Raw genomic sequence first — 21,195 nt, 5'->3', positions numbered from 1 at the left:
TTTACTCTCCCACAGAATCACTGACCACCTCCTGCTTCCTCATATCTTTATCACTAACATTTTAGCTTCATATTACTATAACACATTTATCTCTTTGAGTTCACTTTTACTTTTGTTTGTTATTTGTTGTGCTCACCAGTGTCGACCAGAGGAGGATAGTTCCCCACTTATCTGAGTCTTGGTTCATTCCCAGGGTCCTTCCTCTAGTGCTGAGGGAGGTCTTCCTTTCGACTGTTGCCCTTGGATTGCCCAAAAGAGGTTTGGAGACCTGGATCTGTAAAGATGCTTTGTGAAGATTTCTGCTGTAATAGGCGCTATATAAATAAAATTTGATTGATTGCTGTTATCATTTCAAATGGATTATATATATTTTTAAAAACAGAATCTCCCTGCTTAATAGTATTTAAACACAAGCATGCCACATTTTGAATACCTAAGGACTGTTTTCAAATGTGCACTTCAGATTAAGTATTAAAGCTCACTATTTAATGACCACTCAAAACACTCCATACAATTTACTGATTAATTTACTCTTGATTTGATGTCTTTGGTGTGTTCCAGCACGTGAAAAGACTTACCCACAACCTTGAGCACACACTGGACTTGGTCATTACCAAAAGACTGGAAATTTTAGCTGTCACTGTGAACAATCTGGGGATCTTTGACCATTTCTGAGTCTTTTTCATATTGAAACCCCTCCAGCTATTCAAACTAAGTCTGTCTGTGTAAAGAAAATGCTTCCTGAGAACATTAAGTGCCTATTTTTAGAGGGTGTGTCAAAAGCATAGTATAAAATATTTTAGTGCTTTTGAAAACTTTAACATCAAAGCTGTGAATGTTACTGATGTATTGTCACATATGAAAACTAATGTGTCTTACAAGCAGAAGCTAAAATAAATTACAAACAAACAAACCTTAATTCATCATTGTCTGTAAATGCTTATCCAGTTCAGAATGGTGGTGGGTCCGGAATCACCGGGTGCAAGGCAGGAACACACTCTGGAGGGGGCAACCAACAAACAAATAACAGTGAGCATAAACGAATGCACACTAAACTTTCATTAAGATTCATTAAGAAATGTATAAAGGGATACTCAGTAACTCTAACTTTTAACTATAATAGTAACTATAACTATATATAAAAAACCCCACACAATCCTACTTCTCTGAGATCATCAGTAAGGTATCAAAAAACCTGTATCTTATTTATGATTTTTGATAGCCTAAGAAATCCACCACCACAGGTAAACCCAGAACTACAATTTGTGCAAAAATTTAATGAATTTCCAGTTTTCTTTAATAATAAAAATCTGAATATTCCAGCTATCACTAACATGTCTCTAAATGCTACAAGTAACAGTCCTGCTGCTAAAATCATCTACATGCCTGTGCTGCCTACCAGCTTATTGAAGGAAGGGCTTCTGCTGCCCCTCAGAGAACTCGTTGTAATGGGTTGCTGCTTTCAGGAATCTTCCCTCAAGCACAAAATAGTTCAGTGATTAAACCCCTATGAAAAATTATAATTTTTGAGAAAGAAATAATTGAGAATGTTTTTTTGCATCAGCTCAGTACCTATAAATCAAAATGATTATTGCTAACTCGTGGCCTCTACTGTTTAATCTCTACATGGTACCACTTCGTGAAATCCGTAAAAATAATTAAATAGCTTTTCATAGCTATGCAGACGACATGATATTTAGTTCTGTCACCAGGTAATTACAGTCCCACTGACAACCTGTGTCATTGCCTAGAGTCAGTAAATAATTGGATGAGTTTCTTTTAAATAAACAAAGATAAAACAGAGGTATCTGCTTTAAAACCAAGTTAGAAATCTTGGTATAAGACTAAGACCCAAACATCAACAGCCAAATAAAGGTAATAACAAAATCTGCCTTTTAATTATCTCAAGAATATATCTATATTCAAAACTAAGAAAAATGAAATGTGTCTAAGAAACAAATGTCATCATCATCATCATCATCATCATATTTTCCAGGGGCAGAAAACTCTGTCTAGTTTTTTTTAATTTGGATTGCATTTTAAGGATTGCTGTCAGTATTACATATTGCTCCTTTAATTATGTATAACATTTTTCATTTTATTGTTTTACTGTTTTATTTTATTTTATTTTTTTTTTACTTTACTTTTACTGTTTTATTTGTTTCACTGCTTTAATATTTCTGTACTGTAAGGCACTTATTACAGTTTTGTACGAAAGATGCTCTATAAGTAAACTTGCCTTGCCTTACCTGGCAAAGGCCTGTCAGAGTCTCTACCACCTCATAGACAGATATGCTCTCCAGAGGGTGGTGCATTCAGCTGAGTGCATCATTTGGAACAAGCTTATTGACCTGCAGAACACCTATATAGCACATGTGGTGCTGGACCAAGACCGGGAGAAAGACTGTGAAAGACCTTGGTCATCCCAGCGATGGACTCTTCTCTTTGTTGTTGTCGGGATAGAACCTTCATTCTCAGAAGGCAAATACAGGTGCTGGTCATAAAATTAGAATGTCATGAAAAAGTTTATTTATTATGGTAATTCCATTCAAAATCATGTATATTATACTCATTCATTACACACAGATTGATATATTTCAAGTGTTTATTTCTTTTAATTTGATGTTTATATCTCACATATAACCCCAAATTAAGTATCTCAGAAAATTAGAATATCGTGAAAAGGTTCAATATTGAAGACACCTGCTGCCACACTCTATTCAGCTAATTAACTCAAAACACCTGCAAAGGCCTTTAAATTGGCTCTCAGTCTAGTTCTGTAGGCTACACAATCATGGGGAAGACTGCTGACTTGACATTTGTCCAAAAGACAACCATTGACACCTTACACAAGCAGGGCAAGACACAAAAGGTCACTGCTAAAGATGCTGGCTGTTCAGAGCTCCAAGTGTCCAAGCACATTATTAGAAAGGCAAAGGGAAGGAAAAGATGTGGTAGAAAAAAATTGTACAAGCAATAGGGATAACTGCACACTGGAGAGGATTGTGAAACAAAACCCATTCAAAAATGTGGGAGATTCACAAAGACTGGACTGCAGTTGGAGTCAGTGCTTCAAGAACCACCATGCTCAGACATATGCAAGACATGGGTTTCAGCTGTCGCATTCCTTGTGTCAAGCCACTCTTGAACAAGAGACAGTGTCAAAAGCGTCTTTCTTCCAAAAAGGACTGGATTGCCACAGAGTGGTCCAAAGTTATTTTCTCTGATGAAAGTAAATTTTGCATTTCATTTGGAAATCAAGGTCCCAGAGTCTGGAGAAAGAGAGGAGAGGCACACAATCCATGTTAATTGAGGTCCAGTGTAAAATTTCCACAGTCAGTGATGGTTTGGGATGCCATGTCATCTGCTGGTGTTGGTCCACTGTGTTTTCTGAGGTCCAAGGTCAATGCAGCTGTCTACCAGAAAGTTTTAGAGCACTTCATGCTTACTGCTGCTAACCAAATTTATGGAGATGCAGATTTCATTTTCCAACAGGACTTGGCACCTGCACATAGTGCCAAAACTACCAGATTCCAAAAAAGTTGGGACACTAAACAAAAACAAAGCAGACTGGTAGTTTAAGTTGCTCAAACACTTGTCATGGAAAGTATCAACTAATAAGAAATTAGACTGAAAGTAGTCTTTGAGTAACCTTTATTGAGAGCATCTAAAAGCATGCACCAACCCTCTACTATACTCTGCTCTGAGACAGAGAACAAAACAAACCTTCTTTCATAGCTGAGCCACCTATCAGGGAGAATAAGATAACAGTTTCATAGAGAAACAAAGTTATGAACCAGTTACATCTCGTGCTCGTCAAAACAGGAAAAAACGTCCTTGATACCTTGGATGCAGGAGTGTAACTCTTTCAAGCTGCACTCCCATGTACTCCCGTCACATTCCTTTTCTACAAATGTTAGTGAAACAGTCTAAAGACAGAATAATGCAACATACATTTCATAAAACAGCTCATCTTTATATAAAACAAAGACCTTTACTAATCATCAGTGATTACTACTAATTACTACTAAAAACTAGTGATTACTACTAAATACTAGTGATTACTACTAAATAGTAGTGATTCAATGAGCACATGTTTGTAAAAGAAACACACACTTTTAAAGTTTCCCTTCACACACTCATTTTGGCTCTTCATTATAGATTACAGAGGCATAGGCAGGCATTCCACCTACACTCAGTAAAATGAGTAAAAAAAACAACAACTTAGTAATCTTGTTATCTCATCACACGGGTATTAGCGGGTAGCGGGTAGCGGGAAGGAAGCTCCACAAGCTCAGACGTTTGCACTGGGCCAGGGGTCTTTTAAAATGGAGTGTGGCAAAATGGAAGACTGTTCTGTGGTGAGATGAGTCACGATTTGAAGTTCTTTATGGAACACTGGGACGCCATGTCATCCGGACCAGAGAGGACAAGGATAACCCAAGTTGTTATCAAAGCTCCGTTCAGAAGCCTGCATCACTGATGGTATGGGGTTGCATAAGTGCTTGTGGCATGGGCAGCTTGCATGTATGGAAAGGCACCATTAATGCAGAGAACTATGTTCAGGTTCTAGAGCAACATAGGCTCCCACTTAGATGTCATCTTGTTGCATTTTTCAACAAGATAATGCCAGACCACATTCTGCAGCAATCACAACATCATGGCTACGTAGGAGAAGGATCCGGGTACTGAAATGGCCAGCCTGCAGTCCAGATCTTTCACCTATAGAGAACATTTGGCGCATCATAAAGAGGAAGGTGCGACAAAGAAGGCCCAAGACGATTGAACAGTTAGAGGCCTGTATTAGACATGAATGGGAGAGCATTCCTATTTTTAAACTTGAGAAACTGGTCTCCTCTGTCCCTAGACGTCTGTTGAGTGTTGTACGAAGAAGGGGGGATGCCACACCGTGGTAAAAAATGGGCTTGTCCCAACTTTTTGGGGATTTGTTGATGTAATGAAATTTTGAATCAACATATTTTTCCTTTAAAATGTTACATTTACTCAGATTAAACTTTTGATCTGTCATCTATGTTCTATTACGAATAAAATATTGACATTTGCCATCTCCACATCATTGCATTTAGTTTTTATTCACAATTTGTTTAGTGTCCCAACTTTTTTGGAATCCGGTTTGTACCAGTACCTGGTTTAAGGGCCATAGTATCCCTGTTCTTAATTGGCCAGCAAACTCGCCTGACCTTAACCATATCGAAAAACTATGGGATATTGTGAAGAGGAAGATATACACCAGACCCAACAATGTAGAAGAGCTGAACTATCAGAACAACCTGGGCTATCATAATACCTGAGCAGTGACACAGACTGATCGACTCCATGCCACACCACATTGCTGCAGTAATTCAGGCAAAAGCAGCCCCAACTAAGTATTGAGTGCTGTACATGCTCATACTTTGCATGTCCATACTTTTCAGTTGGCCAGAATTCCTAAAAATCTTTATTTTTTTATTGGCTTTAAGTTATATTCTAATTTTCTGAGATACTTAATTTGGGGTTTTCATTAGTTGTCAGTTATAATCATCAAATTATAAGCAACATTTGAAATATGTCAGTCTGTGTGTAATGAATGAGTATAATATACAAGTTTCACTTTTTGAATGGAATTACTGAAATAAATCAACTTTTTCATGACATTCTAATTTCATGACCAGCGCCCAACATTAGAGTAAAACCAAATAACATTATTCCAGTAAGTGGGATATTCTGTGTGTGTGAATGTGTTGGTTTAACTATTTCAAAATCTCTCCTTGTGGAGTCTGTATTATTTGAGGTTATCATCTAATACCTAGTTTTAGCGGTTAATAAATAATGATTTTAAATAATGCATGCTTTTGATTTAACAAATTCATTCAATCAAGGGGAATCTGAACAAAACATTTTTCTTCAAACTCACTCACACCAACTACTTTATAGAAAAAATCTTATAATTCTTATTTGTTTTATATAATTATATTTTTGTATTTACTGTGACTGTATATAACATTATACAAGCCAATACCATGCTTACTGAGCATATATATATATATCAGTGGCGATTGCTCTAAGACTGCAAGGGAAGCTCAGCTTCCCCTAAAATGTCAAAAAATAAGTGATCAAATATATACTGTTGTGTGTACATGTCATTGAATAAATATGCAGTACAACGCGCTCAACTTTTGTTCAGAATCAGCTTCTTATCACGGGTAAAGACGAGGCTTTCCTCTCAATCATTCTCGCTTCACGGTCCTTTAGAGTTCAACAGCGAAGCAGCGAAGTGCAGCGAAACGAGACGAGTCATTGGATAAATGCTGGGCTTTGTCCCGCCCATCGGACGCTCAGCGTCTCTGGGGGTCTATGGGGCAGTGGGCTGGCCTCGGCTGGCCCGGACGCTCAGCTTCTGCATGATGATTGGATGATCTGTCTGAGGCTGAATCCCTTTTTGATTGACAGCGAAATGAGCGAATCAGCGATCCTTTGGTGTAAAGATCCGTGGGAGCATTACATTTTCATTCTGTTCTGAGTTGAACCGGAGACTTAGCGGCATTTTCTTTCTTAAAAACGACTAGCGACACATCGAGCTTCTATTTCTGGTGGGGTTTTTTTGTAGCTGCTTGTGTTTGGAGACTGACTTTTATCACTCTTTCTGACTTCTATTGCAGTTTCTGTCCAGCGGGTGCTGCTGAGCCCCTCCACCGTCACAAAGCACTCACGGGCGGACACACTTCACATGGGCCAAGGCCATTTAAGCAGCCTAGCTCTGCTGGCCATTGAGAGGACACTAGTCAAGTCCCTGGAAAAGACGACTTGTTGGTACGACAGGGTCACAGATCATTTTCTTTAAAAGGAACGGGGGGTAGAATTTACGTATAAATAAACCGACACATTTTATGATGTAGGCCGAAATTGAGCTTCCCCTCCTTGAAAGACCAGCATCCGCCACTGATATATATATAACTTTCGGGATAACTTCCTTCTGCTCATCTCAAACAAACCAGAAGTTCAACTTCTTGGTCCAAAACAGTGCCAAAATTAAAAGCAGAGCTTTACTGATTTATGGTGCATTATTTGAAAATCTCCACCCCATTCTGTTTTACCAATCACATTCATACCTGCTGGTTACTGATTACTTTCCTTCGGCATAGAAAGTAGCGCTGCCTCCTGAGCCATTTTGACTAGTGGCTTTGCACATGTGAAATTATATTTGTCTGCTTGCTTTACTTCAATATCACCCAGAAGAGGATGTGTTCTCTTTTTAAAACTTAGTTCTTCTCAGGGTTTCTTGCTTACTTCTCAGATAGAACCCATAATTTTTAATGCTTTTTTCTTACATTACTTGCTCTATAACACCAGTGTTCTATAACAGTAAAATGGTTGCTAGGTGGTTGCTATGTTGCTAATGTATTGCTAGGTGATGGCTATTCTATAACTGCCAGTTGCTAAGGTGTTGTTAGGTGGTTGTTAAGTGGTTGATATGGTATAGGTATGAGTTGCTAAGATGTTTTCAGGTGGGGTAACATTATTTTAATGGTATTCCTGTACATATTTTTCAGTTTCAGAAAACCATTATCAGTGCATCAAGACACAATCTGTAGAGAGTTAACTTAACAGCTAATACAGTGGTTCCCAAAAATTTTCTCCCATGTCCCCCTTTTGCAGATGAGAATACCCCCACCCCATTGATACCATGTATACAATTCATACATAGCATGAATGTATAAAATTTATTTTAATTTATTAATTATCTTGACTATTGTAACTCTCTTCTTTCTGGCATTAGCTTCTCACTACTACATAAACTCCAAATGGCCCAGAATTCTGCTGCCTGTCTCCTCACCCACACCCGGTCCCACCACCACATCACCCCAGTTCTTCATAACCTCCACTGGCTTCCTGTTAAAGATCGTACTCAGTTCAAAATCCTCCTTCTCACCTACAAAGCTCTCAATTACCAAGCTTCCTCTTACTTATCGGACCTTCTTCAACCATACACACCTAATCGAATTCTCAGATCTTCCTCAGCTGGTTTACTCACCATTCCCCCTTCTAAGCTGCGTAGTCTTGGAGACCGAGCCTTCTCCAGACATGCCCCTCACCTCTGGAACTCCCTCCCTCCAGAAATTCAACAGTCAACATCTTTATCGCTATTCAAATCCAATCTTAAAACACAACTGTTTGCGGCTGTATTTAATCTCTCTGTTTCTTGACTAGCCCTTGTTGTTTTACACTTGTTCCTGTTTTGTGACATTGTGTGTTATGTAGTATTATTTGTTAATCTTGTTTTGTTTGATTGTGGATGTGATTGTATTTATGTGTTCATCTGATTGTAAACAGCGTCTTTGGGTTCCTGAAAAACGCTCTAAGAATTCCATTTATTATTATCATTCATTCATTCATTCATTCATTCTCTGTAACCGCTTATCCAATTCAGGGTCGTGGTGGGTCCAGAGCCTACCTGGAATCATTGGGCGCAAGGCGGGAATACACTCTGGAGGGGGCGCCAGTCCTTCACAGGGCAACACAGACACACCCACACATTCACTCACACCTACGGACACATTTGAGTCGCCAATCCACCTACCAACGTGTGTTTTTGGACTGTGGGAGGAAACCGGAGCACCCGGAGGAAACCCATGCAGACACGGGGAGAACACACCAACTCCTCACAGACAGTCACCTGGAACGGGAATCGTACCCACAACCTCCAGGTCTTTGGAGCTGTGTGACTGCGATGCTACCTGCTGCGCCACCGTGCCGCCCATTTATTATTATTATTATTATTATTATTAATACAAAATTCTACGTCTAGACAAAATAAAATAAATTGATTGTGCTCCTAATGTCTACCCTGCACAAATAATTTATTTTTTTTAAAAAAAGCTTCCTGAGAGAAAAAGCCTAAAACCTGCACATTTTCATATTTAAAACCCACATCGGCGGCATGGTGGCTTGGTGGTTAGCACGTTCGCCTCCCAGCACTGGGATCTTGGGTTCAAGTCCCATGGTGGAGTTTCCATGTTCTCCCCGTGTCTCCGTGGGTTTCCTCTGGGGTCTCCGGTTTCCTCCCACAGTCCAAAAACATGGAGGGTAGGTGAATTGGCTTCTGTAATAACTGTCCTGGTTTGTGAGTTAATGAGTGTGTATGTGAATGTGTGTGTGCCCAGATATGGATTGGCGCTCTGTCCTGGGTGAAATCCTAGTGCCCGATGCAGTCCTCCAGGTGGACGGTCGTTTCTGGTTGAGAGTACGCTGTGCGCGTTTGGCTGCCGCTTCTCGCCAGTGTGTGGATTGAGTGTTCTGAGCAGTGTAGATTGTAAAGCGTCCTTGGGTATCTAGAAAGGCGCTATATAAGTGTAACGATAACTAACTAACATCTCTTCAGTGACTGACTAACTAACATCTCTTCAGTGACTGGCATGAGCTTGCTTTGAAATATGCCTCATTATATTTTTTTGTTTTTGTTTTTGAAAGTTGTGGCTTAAGAAAACTCATCATCTGCTGCATGTTTAGCTCTCACAAACTTGTAAATCTTTTGCTAGAAGTGATCTTTTGCCTTGCAACACCCCCCTGCAATAGCTATGCGCTCCGTCAATAAATACTAAACAAATTATAATCAGCAGACTGGTAGTTTAAGTTGCTCAAACACTTGTCATGGAAAGTATCAACTAATAAGAAATGAGACTGAAAGTAGTCTTTGAGTAACCTTTAAAAACGTCCTTGATACCTTGGATGCAGGAGTGTAACTCTTTCAAGCTGCACTCCCATGTACTCCCGTCACATTCCTTTTCTACAAATGTTAGTGAAACAGTCTAAAGACAGAATAATGCAACATACATTTCATAAAACAGCTCATCTTTATGATGGAGAATTCACTTATTCATAGATCAGGCATGGGACATTTCCCCAGAGGCAAAAATATACAGACATGTGACTGCAATAAACAAAAAATATAGAAAACATGTGACTGTAATAAACAAATAATATAAAGACATGAGAATTATTTTAAACAAATTAGTTTTATGGCAATGACTATTAAAATGGTTAAGGGGCTACTTGAGTTAAAACTAAGGCCTGAACTCTGTGGGAAAAAAAAGGCAAATGGTAGCATGAGAGTGTTTGGTACAGCAAGATAAGACATCCTTAGAAGATAAGGATACCTTTTTAATTGGGCTCCTATGATATACTGCATACCTAGAAGATGAGGGTATCATTTTAATAGGGGTTGGAAGTTAAAGTCTCATTGGAAGTGAGTCTGCAGGAAGCTTCTGAGACTGCTCTCCAATGCTTTAAGAAAATAAAGAGCCTGCTGATCTTCCAAGAAGTCGTCTTCATCTTTCAAGTATTTTTAAAAAGAACTGGTAACTTTTATTTGAGCTTATTCTTTTAAGTATTATAATTTAGACTAAATATAAGATTAACACGTCGTGGTAACGACATTTATATAAAACAAAGACCTTTACTAGTCATCAGTGATTACTACTAATTACTACTAAATACTAGTGATTACTACTAAATAGTAGTGATTCAATGAGCAATGAGTAATCTTGTTATCTCATCACACTATCAGTGTTATTTCCAGTGATATTTTCCAGTGTTATTAGCGGATAGCAGGTTTTTTATTTTTATTATAATTTTTTTTATTCATTTTATTTGCCCGTGTTTGATCTCAGTTTAATATTTTATGTGTTAATTTTTTTTGGTGACTTTAATGAACAATCAGGACACACACACACACACACACACACTAAACATGTTTGTTTCTCCTTCTCCAGTTAGCTGGAACATAAATGTAGTGGACAATCTTTCAGCCCTTACCAACCCTGAAACCCATAGACAAGCATATGCTAAATCCAGAGATCATTTATTCATTCTTTTATTCTCATGCCGATCAGAGTAACAGTTTTTGCTCCATGTTTATAAAGAGTCTTCTATGATACAAAGAGTAAATTTCATAACACCTGGTTGAAGCAAAAATACAAATTATTTAGATAGAAAGATAGATTATTTAAAACTGACGATATAAGAGTTTACACAGATTGCTAACTGCTAATGTGGCAGTGCTAGAGGCAGTGTTTCTTATAAGAGGAATGAGAAAAATGTTATGAGTGCATGTGTATGACAAGCCAGATTAACTTCAAATCTGCAACAAGAATGTAGCAAGACTGAAGCTGCCCAAACCCTCAGGCCAAAAAAAAATCCATAAATATTTATTTCACTACAATTAAAGGAATCAGCAGAATGAGCATTCTCCCAAATGTCGGTCGGTCAAGATATGTTGCTTGCTAGTAAAATGTTAATTGTTCATTTGAGAATTCAGCTTACACAGATATAGCAACTGGCATGCTAGGATGCTTGTACAAAAAACTAAAACTGACAGTGATATTATGTTACAACTTTTTTTATTTTCTAGCAGCACATTTCTCTCTAATCTCACAAAAGAATGTAAATGCCCCAGTGTCCTGCTCCTCCCTGAGAAAATATCACTTACACATCATTAATATGACAAAAAAAAAAGCCTAGGAGGAGACAAGCACTGAGCAAGAAGGGGAGAGGGTTGGAAAACAAACCCACAATGAAAATCTGCCCTTAACTGATTTTTTTTTTTTCCTCTTAAAGGAAAAATGGCTTAACTCCCAAAGATCTACGTTACACTGTTTTCTGAGGTTTGTTAATGTATCTGGGCTTTTCTCATCCACATACCTTCCAAATTTGAGCCATAAATCTGGATGCATTTAAAAGCTTATTTAAAAAAAAGGCTTATTCACAAAAATAAAAAGGAAAGGGAAACAAAAATGAAACAATATAAGGCTTCTCAAATTCAAGCATGTTTGGACTATTCTCCACCACAGTGAAACAGCTACAAACACAAATTTTCTTGTGCATTTCCATGGAAAGAATATGCTTCCTGAGCATTCAGTAAGTTTCAATTCTAAAATGAAGCAATATTTATAAATATGATTATTTATTATTTTGCAATTTTAATATCAAGTGCAATTTAGGCCTACAAAAGTGGAAAAATCCCATTAAATCCAATTGCTTTGTAGTCCCTGGAAAAAAAATATCATGCTCCTTAGAGCCCTTTTTTACATGGGGTTGGCCATGTTTAAGACCGGATTAGTACAGGTCTTTACATTCTTAACAGTTAGACTGATAAACCTTGTTTATTATAGGAACCAGATATCAAACACTGTCTCACAGCACGTTATTCAATGAATTTTTCTCAAATAAATAATTATAAAACGTAAAACCAATGTGTATATATATATATATATATTAATTTTAAATTGTATTGTAGACATGAACATTTGTTCCGATATTCTGAATTAGATGTATATTAGATGTATCAGTATATATTAAAACACTGAATTATTTTTGGGATGATAATGTTGATTTATATAGATTTTTTTTAAAACAGAAAAAGAAATGAAACAAGATGAAACTGTAATTCAGACATTTGCCTCCAGAAGTGTTAGGCAGAAAAAGCTGAAAATGAATATTAGGGTCTTTTTCTGAATCTCAGATATAAATAATACATTAAATCCATTTGTGATTAATCTCTGTGTGCATAATTGTGTACTGGGCGCATAATGGACAAAGAAGATTGTCGTTTCTAGTGGAAAAATTCTATTTTAAAACCCACACAATGCACTTAAATAGAGAGTAGTGAACATTTAGTCTTGTCACATTTCTATTCTTTGCAGCTTCGTCCCCTCTGTGTGATTTTGGTCACGCTTAGGCACTTGTCTCTTCGACGACCTCACGTAAGTGTGCACTTCAGCAAGGGCCCTAGAGCTTAAAACGAAAATTGGGACTCTTTGTTGTTTCGACGCTGCTCCAATCCGGCAGGCGGCGCGGCGCTGCCTCTAAATATCCACAGTACACAGTGATGCTCGCTAGCTACTTTTATCGCTGAAATTTAAACTGAAAGGAGCAAGCAAATAAACTTCACATTTTATCGACAATGGCAAGTAACAATTTGTTACATATCCTGAATATATGAATTAATGTTATAAGGGTGAATTAACTACACCTCTAATCATAATTAGAAGCTATTTTTGTTGGGCGTTGTCATGTAATGGGTTTGTGTTGCTAAGCTGACTGACTACTAATTTCTGATAGTCAGTGGTGTCTTTTTCCAAAACCCCGTCCAACACATTGTTTAAGGTTCAAAACATTGTCTCTTTGACTAAGGTTACATATAATTAATCTGAATCTATTTAAGGCTAGTGTGACAGTTTACACGGGGAAGCGTCAGATTTAGCGGAGTTTAATTATTCACTTTGATCACATTATAAATCTCTGCCATCGTTATTTGTGTCTTGTGTTCTTTGTTCAAACCATAACTACTTGTAAAATGTTCTGTAAATATGCATTAATAACTAACCTCTGTGTACGTATGTATAGCTTGCATTTTTTATAAACTGACACTTTGTTTCTGCATTTACTGACCATTTTATCAGCACCATTGACCATACTGATGCACTTCAAATACAAACTGTAGTTAAAGCCCTTTCACCATTTTTTTAAATGTAAGGACCCCTTCTGGACCACAACAAACCGGTAGCCCATTTTTTTGGGTGGTGGACCTCTCTCAGTGCTACAGTGTTGGTGTTTGTGTGTGTTGCACTGCTATGAGAGGATCAGACACAGCAGTGTCACTGCTGGAATGAGAAAAGTCCACTTAGCAAAATTATCCAGCCAACATTTCCAGTCTGTTTTTGTACATAAAATGTGTAGAAATAAGAAGGGTATTTTAATGTTATGACTCTTTGGCGTGTATGTAAAATATATTTGTGTGTGTGTGTAGGCAGAGGTCGAAGAAACACTGAAGAGGATCCAGAGTCAGAAAGGAGTTCAAGGAATTATCATTGTCAATGCTGAAGGTAACTAGTACACCATATAAAAATATGTTTATTAATAGTCAGGTGTCCATCTTGAAAAATATATGCCCTGTTTACACCTGCCATCTACTGAAAATGTGAACATCCAGAGCAGTTGTTCTCAAACTGGACCTCAGAGACCCACAGATGTGCCTCATTGTTTTGTTTGTTTATTGTATATTTTAACAGCAGCATATTTTATATGGATTAGTTATATGGACTGACACCTATGCATTAAAACATATTTTGTTTGATTCATTCTGAAATGTACAAGGGTAAACAGGGTCCACAGAGGCTTGAAAACTATTTGTGATCTAAACACTCCAGTCAGTCACTGGCATGTGGTCACTCAAACTATCTTTAGATTTGGACAGGGATACATATACACCACATATTATTGACAGTGAGAGACTACAGCAGTAAATGTGCAGGATAACCTTGCAAAATTCAATCATACATTTTCACTAAAGAGGCATTTGACAAGGAACAGATATATGTGACTTACAGGGACATGGCTATACATATTTATCACATCTGGGTATTGATAATGTTGCTATAGAAATAGTTGAAAGATGACAGGAATCCTGATGAAAACTTGTTGTTGTGCAGCAGATGTATCATGTGATAAAATTGAGCAATACTGAAACAAAGCTACCAGTGTTTTCTTGTTTGTGGTCTTAGCTTCTTAGCAAAATGTTCAGTGTTGGGTTGTAGCTGAATTACAATGTCTGTAGCATTCTCTCTCTGGTCCTCAAACTCACTTTCTCTTGCTCTGGCTCTAAAGGTATTCCTATTAAAACTACAATGGATAACTCGAGTACAGTGCAGTATGCAGGCCTCATCCACCAGCTGATGATGAAAGCTCGGAGTACTGTGAGAGACCTTGATCCCCAGAATGACCTCACCTTCCTCAGGGTCCGCTCAAAGAAGAATGAGATTATGATCGCTCCAGGTAAAGAGAGGCTTCTGTTTTGTATTGAGTCTCTCTCTCTCTCTCTCTCTCTCTCTCTCTCTCTCTCCATAGTTTAGCTAGTATACTGTCTACTACTAGGGTTGGGAAAACAATAATGTATTTTTATATTGAAATTAGAAATTAAAAAGTGCAATTTGCCTATCTTAATAAGTAAAAGGACTGGGGCCGATTGCGCAAAACGTTTCCCCCTTAAGCAGGCTTAATTTCTCCTTAGCTGAAAGGGTGTCGCACAGTATCCCCTAAAAGATTTCCTTATGTAAATGTTTTAAAGACCTTAACACTAACAGATTACTGCAGATAACAGATTTTTTTACAGGAGTAAAATTCTATTGTTTCCATGGAAACCATTGTTTACGTGCAATTGCTGTAATACCCATTATCGCCTCTCTTGTACCAGCTCGCCAACATTTCAGAACAAATGGAAGATAAGAAAACAAGAAAACCAAATTGGTCAGAGGAGGAAAAGATAATACTTCTGGAGGAATACAATAAAAGCAGACGGGCGAGGGTAAATGAAACTCGGTGAATGATGCAATACAGTGCTGACTTATTGACATTAAATACCTCGCCTGTTACTGACTGGAATGATCCTGTAGTATAAAATCGGAGAGCAATCATTAACTGCATTGCAGCAGGAGGAGCATAGCTGCGGAAAGGAGCGTGGTCCACCTCAAGACGATTAAACAACTCATTGATTGATTATCGATCAAATCTATAATTTAAAATTAAATGTTAATCATTATGAGCTGTGGGTTCCAGTGGGTTCTACCGGTCATGGAACACTCTCCTCCAGATACGTTTATTTATCTTTCCCTTTAAGGGATTCCTTAAGAGATAAGACAACAATAAGGAGAAAACCTTAAATACATAAGTGAACATTTTAAGGAAACCTTAAGGAAAAGTTTTGTGCAACTGATTTAATTTTAAAGAAACGTTAACTTGGACTTTAAGGAAAATCTTAACCGGCCTCAGGATTTTAATTCATAAAAAAATCACGTTGAGCTCAGTTCTAATGTACAAACCGGATTCCAATAATTTTGGACACTAAACAAATTGTGAATAAAAACTGAATGCAATGATGTGGAGATGGCAAATGTCAATGTTTTTTTCGTAACAGAACATAGATGACAGATCAAAAGTTTAATCTGAGTAAATGTAACATTTTAAAGGAAAAATATGTTGATTCAAAATTTCACAGTGTCAACAAATCCCAAAAAAGTTAGGACAAGTAGCAATAAGTGGCTGGAAAAAGGAAATTGAGCATATAACGAACAGTGTCAGTGTCTCTCTGAAGCCAAGATGGTAAGAGGATCACCAATTCCACCATTGTTGCGCAGAAAGATAGTGCAGCAATACCAGAATGGTGTTACCCAGCGTAAAATAGCAGAGACTTTGAAGTTATCATCATCAACCGTGCATAACATCATCAAAAGATTCCGAGAATCTGGAACAATTACTGTGCGTAAGGGACAAGGCCGTAAAACTCTACTGGATGCTCGTGATCTCTGGGCCCTTAAACGTCACTGCACCTCAAACAGGAATGCCACTGTCAAGGAAATAACAGAATGGGCTCAGGAATACTTCCAGAAAGCATTGTCAGTGAACACATTCCACCGTGCCATCCGCCGTTGCCAGCTGAAACTCTACAGTGTAAAGAAGAAGCCATTTCTAAGCAAGCTCCACAAGCTCAGACGTTTGCACTGGGCCAGGGGTCTTTTAAAATGGAGTGTGGCAAAATGGAAAACTGTTCTGTGGTCAGATGAGTCACGATTTGAAGTTCTTTATGGAACACTGGGACGCCATGTCATCCGGACCAGAGAGGACAAGGATAACCCAAGTTGTTTTTGACGCTCCGTTCAGAAGCCTGCATCACTGATGGTATGGGGTTGCATGAGTGCTTGTGGCATGGGCAGCTTGCATGTCTGGAAAGGCACCATTAATGCAGAGAACTATGTTCAGGTTCTAGAACAACATATGCTCCCACCTAGACGTCATCTCTTTCAGGGAAGACCCTGAACCTGAATTTTTGAACAAGATAATGTCAGACCACATTCTGCAGCAATCATAACATCATGGCTACGTAGGAGAAGGATACGGGTACTGAAATGGCCAGCCTGCAGTCCATTAAACCATTAATGCAGAGAACTATGTTCAGGTTCTAGAACAAGGTATGCTTCCATCTAGACCAGAGGCGATTGCTCTAAGACTGCAAGGGAAGCTCAGCTTCCCCTAAAATGTCAAAAAATAAGTGATCAAATATATACTGTTGTGTGTACATGTCATTGAATAAATGTGCAGTACAACGCACTCAACTTTTGTTCAGATTCAGCTTCTTATCACTGGTAAAGACGTGGCTTTCCTCTCAATCATTCCCTTCACGGTGCTTTAAACAGTGAGGACGCTGAGCGTCCACAGAGTTCAATTGCGAAGCAGCGAAGTGCAGCGAAACGAGACGAGTCATTGGATAAATGCTGGGCTTTGTCCCGCCCATCGGACGCTCAGCGTCTCTGGGGGTCTATGGGGCAGTGGGCTGGCCTCGGCTGGCCCGGACGATCAGCTTCTGCATGATGATTGGATGATCTGTCTGAGGCTGAATCCCTTTTTGATTGACAGCGAAATGAGCAAATCAGCGATCCTTTGGTGTAAAGATCTGTGAGAGCATTACATTTTCATTCTTTATAATGTTTTCATTCTGAGTTGAACCAGAGACTTTCTAAGTTGTCTTAGCGGCATTTTCTTTGTTAAAAACAACTAGCGACAATTCAAGCTTCTATTTCTGGTGGGGTTTTTTGTAGCTGCTTGTGTTTGGAGACTGACTTCTATCACTCTTTCTGACTTCTGTCGCAGTTTCTGTCCAGCGGGTGCTGCTGAGCCCCTCCACCGTCACAAAGCACTCACAGGTGGACACACTTCACATGGGTCAGGGCCGTTTAAGCAGCCTATCTCTGCTGGCCATTGAGAGGACACTAGTCAAGTCCCTGGAAAAGACGGCTTGTTGGTACGACAGGGTCACAGATCATTTTCTTGAAATGAAACAGAGGGTAGAATTTACGTATAAATAAACCAACACATTTTATGATGTAGACCGAAATTGAGCTTCCCCTCCTTGAAAGACCAGCATCTGCCACTGATCTAGACGTCATCTCTTTCAGGGAAGACCCTGCATTTTTCAACAAGATAATGCCAGACCACATTCTGCAGCAATCACAACATCATGGCTACGTAGGAGAAGGATCCGGGTACTATAATGGCCAGCCTGCAGTCCAGATCTTTCACCTATAGAGAACATTTGGCGCATCATAAAGAGGAAGGTGCGACAAAGAAGGCCCAAGACGATTGAACAGTTAGAGGCCTGTATTAGACATGAATGGGAGAGCATTCCTATTTTTAAACTTGAGAAACTGGTCTCCTCTGTCCCCAGACATCTGTTGAGTGTTGTAAGAAGAAGGGGGGATGCCACACCGTGGTAAAAAATGGGCTTGTCCCAACTTTTTTGGGACGCCATGAAATTTTGAAACAACATATTTTTCCCTTAAAATGATACATTCTCTCAGTTTAAACTTTTGATCTGTGATTTGTGTTCTATTCTGAATAAAATATTAGATGTTGGCACCTCCACGTCATTGCATTCAGTTTTTATTCACAATTTGTTTAGTGTCCCAACTTTTTTGGAATCCGGTTTGTATAAAAGGCCAATCAATCCATGGCTAAAAGGAAATCTCCTCAGTAGAAACATTCTTGCTTTCATACCTAAAGGACCCCAGAACCAGACAAGCCAGAAAATGGGAGTGTAAAAGCAGGGATAACATTTTACAATTTCAAAGTTTCTCAGGCCCAGGATTGCAATTAATTGCTATATGTATTTACAAGAAATATTTTTATCCTCATTAGAATACTGCTAATATTCTATAGCTTCTGTGAGATGCTTACAGATTTAGTTCTGTTGCTGTTGCGCTTGAAAATAACCCCTGAATTACAAATGAATTGAAAACATATTTTCAGTGCATACATTGTATTTTTTCGTGAAATAAAATATCAGTGAAGACCTTCAAGATTCTTTTAAGCATAAGTGGTAGAATAGAGGGGTGAAATTATTTATGGCACTGGCTTGAATAATTTGAATGCTTAAGTATTTGATTAACACATTTTTCTGCAGAAGCCTTTAGAACTTAGCTGTAATTGCTTAAAAAGAAACTATTTACTTCTCTATGAGATTAATGCTTCACACATTAGCAAGTGAAAAAATACCTTATGTACAAATGTGGCAGGTTGAAAAAGCTCATAATCAATAAAAATGCTTCAAATATCATTTTTAAAAGGACAATTATGAGTGCAAATATGTGAAGACTTATTATGAAATATCAGTGTGTATTCATTATCTATAAATCACCCTCAAGTGAAAATAGCATTAAAATAAATATCTCACTTCTTATTGCCTAGGAAAGAAGTATTATCAATAAAAATTATTATTAAAAAAAAAAGATAATGACATGGGTGTCACAACACCCCTGCCTCAGATCATGTTCTGAGTGTGTGTTGTGTTCTCCCTGTGCCTGCATGGGTTTCCTCCAGGTGCTCTGGTTTCAACTGTCCAAAAACACATGATGGTAGGTGGATTGGCTACTTAAATGTGTTCATACCAATGAGTGTGTTATAATCTGTGATGGACTGGTGCCAACAGTGTGTGTTCCTGCCTTGCACCCAGTGATTCTGTGTGTGCTCTGAACCCACATCGACCCTAAGCAGGATAAAGAGATTACAGAAAAGACATGAATGGCCATTTACCATAGAAACAAGTGGCATAGTAAATAATACAGTTTCATATTTAAATTAAATATATGTCTGTTGTAGTTAATGGTTTGGAAGCCACTAATAGTACACTGATTTAGTAGATTAATATGTCAAAGCCAACTTATTACACATTCCTTATATATTTTTTTTCTTCTTTTCTTTCCACAGATAAGGACTATTTCCTGATCGTGATTCAGAACCCCACAGAGTAACTTGTCATTGTTATTTTCACATTAGCATTTTATTTAAAGGCCAATCTTTTTTATATTTTGCAGAAAAATGAAGTTTGTTTACATAGTTATTATATATAAGTGCTGTCACACAGACACTAATGGTCAATACGATCTCCATGAGTAATTTGTGAAAAGGGAGGTGCAAGATGCGGTTTCTATTTGCCCTCATCATTCCACTGTTTTCTCAAGTGTTTAACCAGCTTTTTTAATTTATTACTTCTTTATTAAGCTTTGATGCTAGCAAGAGTTGCTCCCTCAAAATCAGCTTATTTTAGGAAGTTCTGTATTTGCTTGTGTTTGTCATGAACAAAAATAAAACCAACATGAATCTCCTTTTAGGTTGTTTATTTGTACATAATGTATAAAGGTGTTGTTTCAGACACACACACACACACACAGAAGGAAGTGTGGTCAGACCAATATATATATATATATATATATATATATATATATATATATATATATATATAGACCTTTTGCTTTAGTTAATACCTGTTTAATACCAGTTTGGAGGAAATTGATTAAAAACTGACACCATTCTCTAGTGGAAATCACTGCATGGGCTCAGCAACACTTCCCAAAACAATTTTTCTGTTAACATAGTTCCTAACTGTGTCTCCAAATGCAAACTGTCAAACTTTTTCATGCACAGAATAAACCATCTATAAACAGGATCCATATATGCTGCTACCCTCTCTGGGCCCCAGTTACATCTAAGATGGACTGAGGTGAAGTGGAAAAATGTCCAGTGGTCCCTCAAATCAAAATTTGAAATTCTTTTCTTTTTTATGGATAATGTTATATGGCCATCTGGTTTGGTATAAGCACACAGTTCAAAAGCCAACGTCTATTATGTTACAGGGGTGCGTTAGTGTCCATGGCTTGGGTGATTGCACATCTGTGAAGTTAATGCTGAATGATACATAGAGGTTTTGGAGCAATATTCTATCATCTAGACAAAGTCTTTTTCTGAGAAGTCCTTGCTTGACAAGGCCCAACCTATTCTGCATGGATTATATTGTGCTGATTGGCATATATTTTTCAAAAATATATAGTTTCCCAGATACTATTTTTTAAAATGTCTTTGTACTATTTAAATACATCTAATTAAATGTAGGCTTTAAATAATTTGCCTATCATTGCATTTTGTCTTAATTTAGGCTGCATCCTAACCTTTTTGTAAAAGGGATCTCTGAGGTCCATAAGCCCAGTATCATTACCTTGGCAATACACATGCATGGATGTTTTCTTTTTACTGTTCAGTTCAGATCAGCAGTCATTCACTAGATTCTTATACAGCGTCTTTAAATGTGTTAACAAT

General features: G+C 37.9%; 1 protein-coding gene across 1 annotated transcript; it reads left to right on the top strand.

Annotated features, from left to right (window-relative positions):
- Positions 1-12,830: 12,830 nt before the first annotated feature.
- dynlrb1 (dynein, light chain, roadblock-type 1) lies at positions 12,831-20,201 on the top strand. Its single transcript, XM_066671582.1, has 4 exons — positions 12,831-12,965; positions 13,809-13,880; positions 14,662-14,829; positions 19,810-20,201. The coding sequence occupies exons 1-4, from the start codon at positions 12,959-12,961 to the stop codon at positions 19,851-19,853; spliced, it is 291 nt and encodes a 96-aa protein (XP_066527679.1). The 5' UTR covers positions 12,831-12,958; the 3' UTR covers positions 19,854-20,201.
- Positions 20,202-21,195: the final 994 nt, after the last annotated feature.

Source organism: Hoplias malabaricus, chromosome 5 (genome assembly GCF_029633855.1).
Source record: "Hoplias malabaricus isolate fHopMal1 chromosome 5, fHopMal1.hap1, whole genome shotgun sequence".
Lineage (NCBI taxonomy): Eukaryota > Metazoa > Chordata > Actinopteri > Characiformes > Erythrinidae > Hoplias > Hoplias malabaricus.
Note: the sequence above shows the minus strand (reverse complement) of the source record. Positions and strands in the feature narration are given on the sequence as shown.

Coding starts and splice junctions, on each gene's coding strand:
- dynlrb1 (XM_066671582.1), top strand. Junction 13,881..14,661: donor TATCATTGTCAATGCTGAAG/GTAACTAGTACA, acceptor CTGGCTCTAAAG/GTATTCCTATTAAAACTACA. Junction 14,830..19,809: donor TGAGATTATGATCGCTCCAG/GTAAAGAGAGGC, acceptor TTCTTTCCACAG/ATAAGGACTATTTCCTGATC.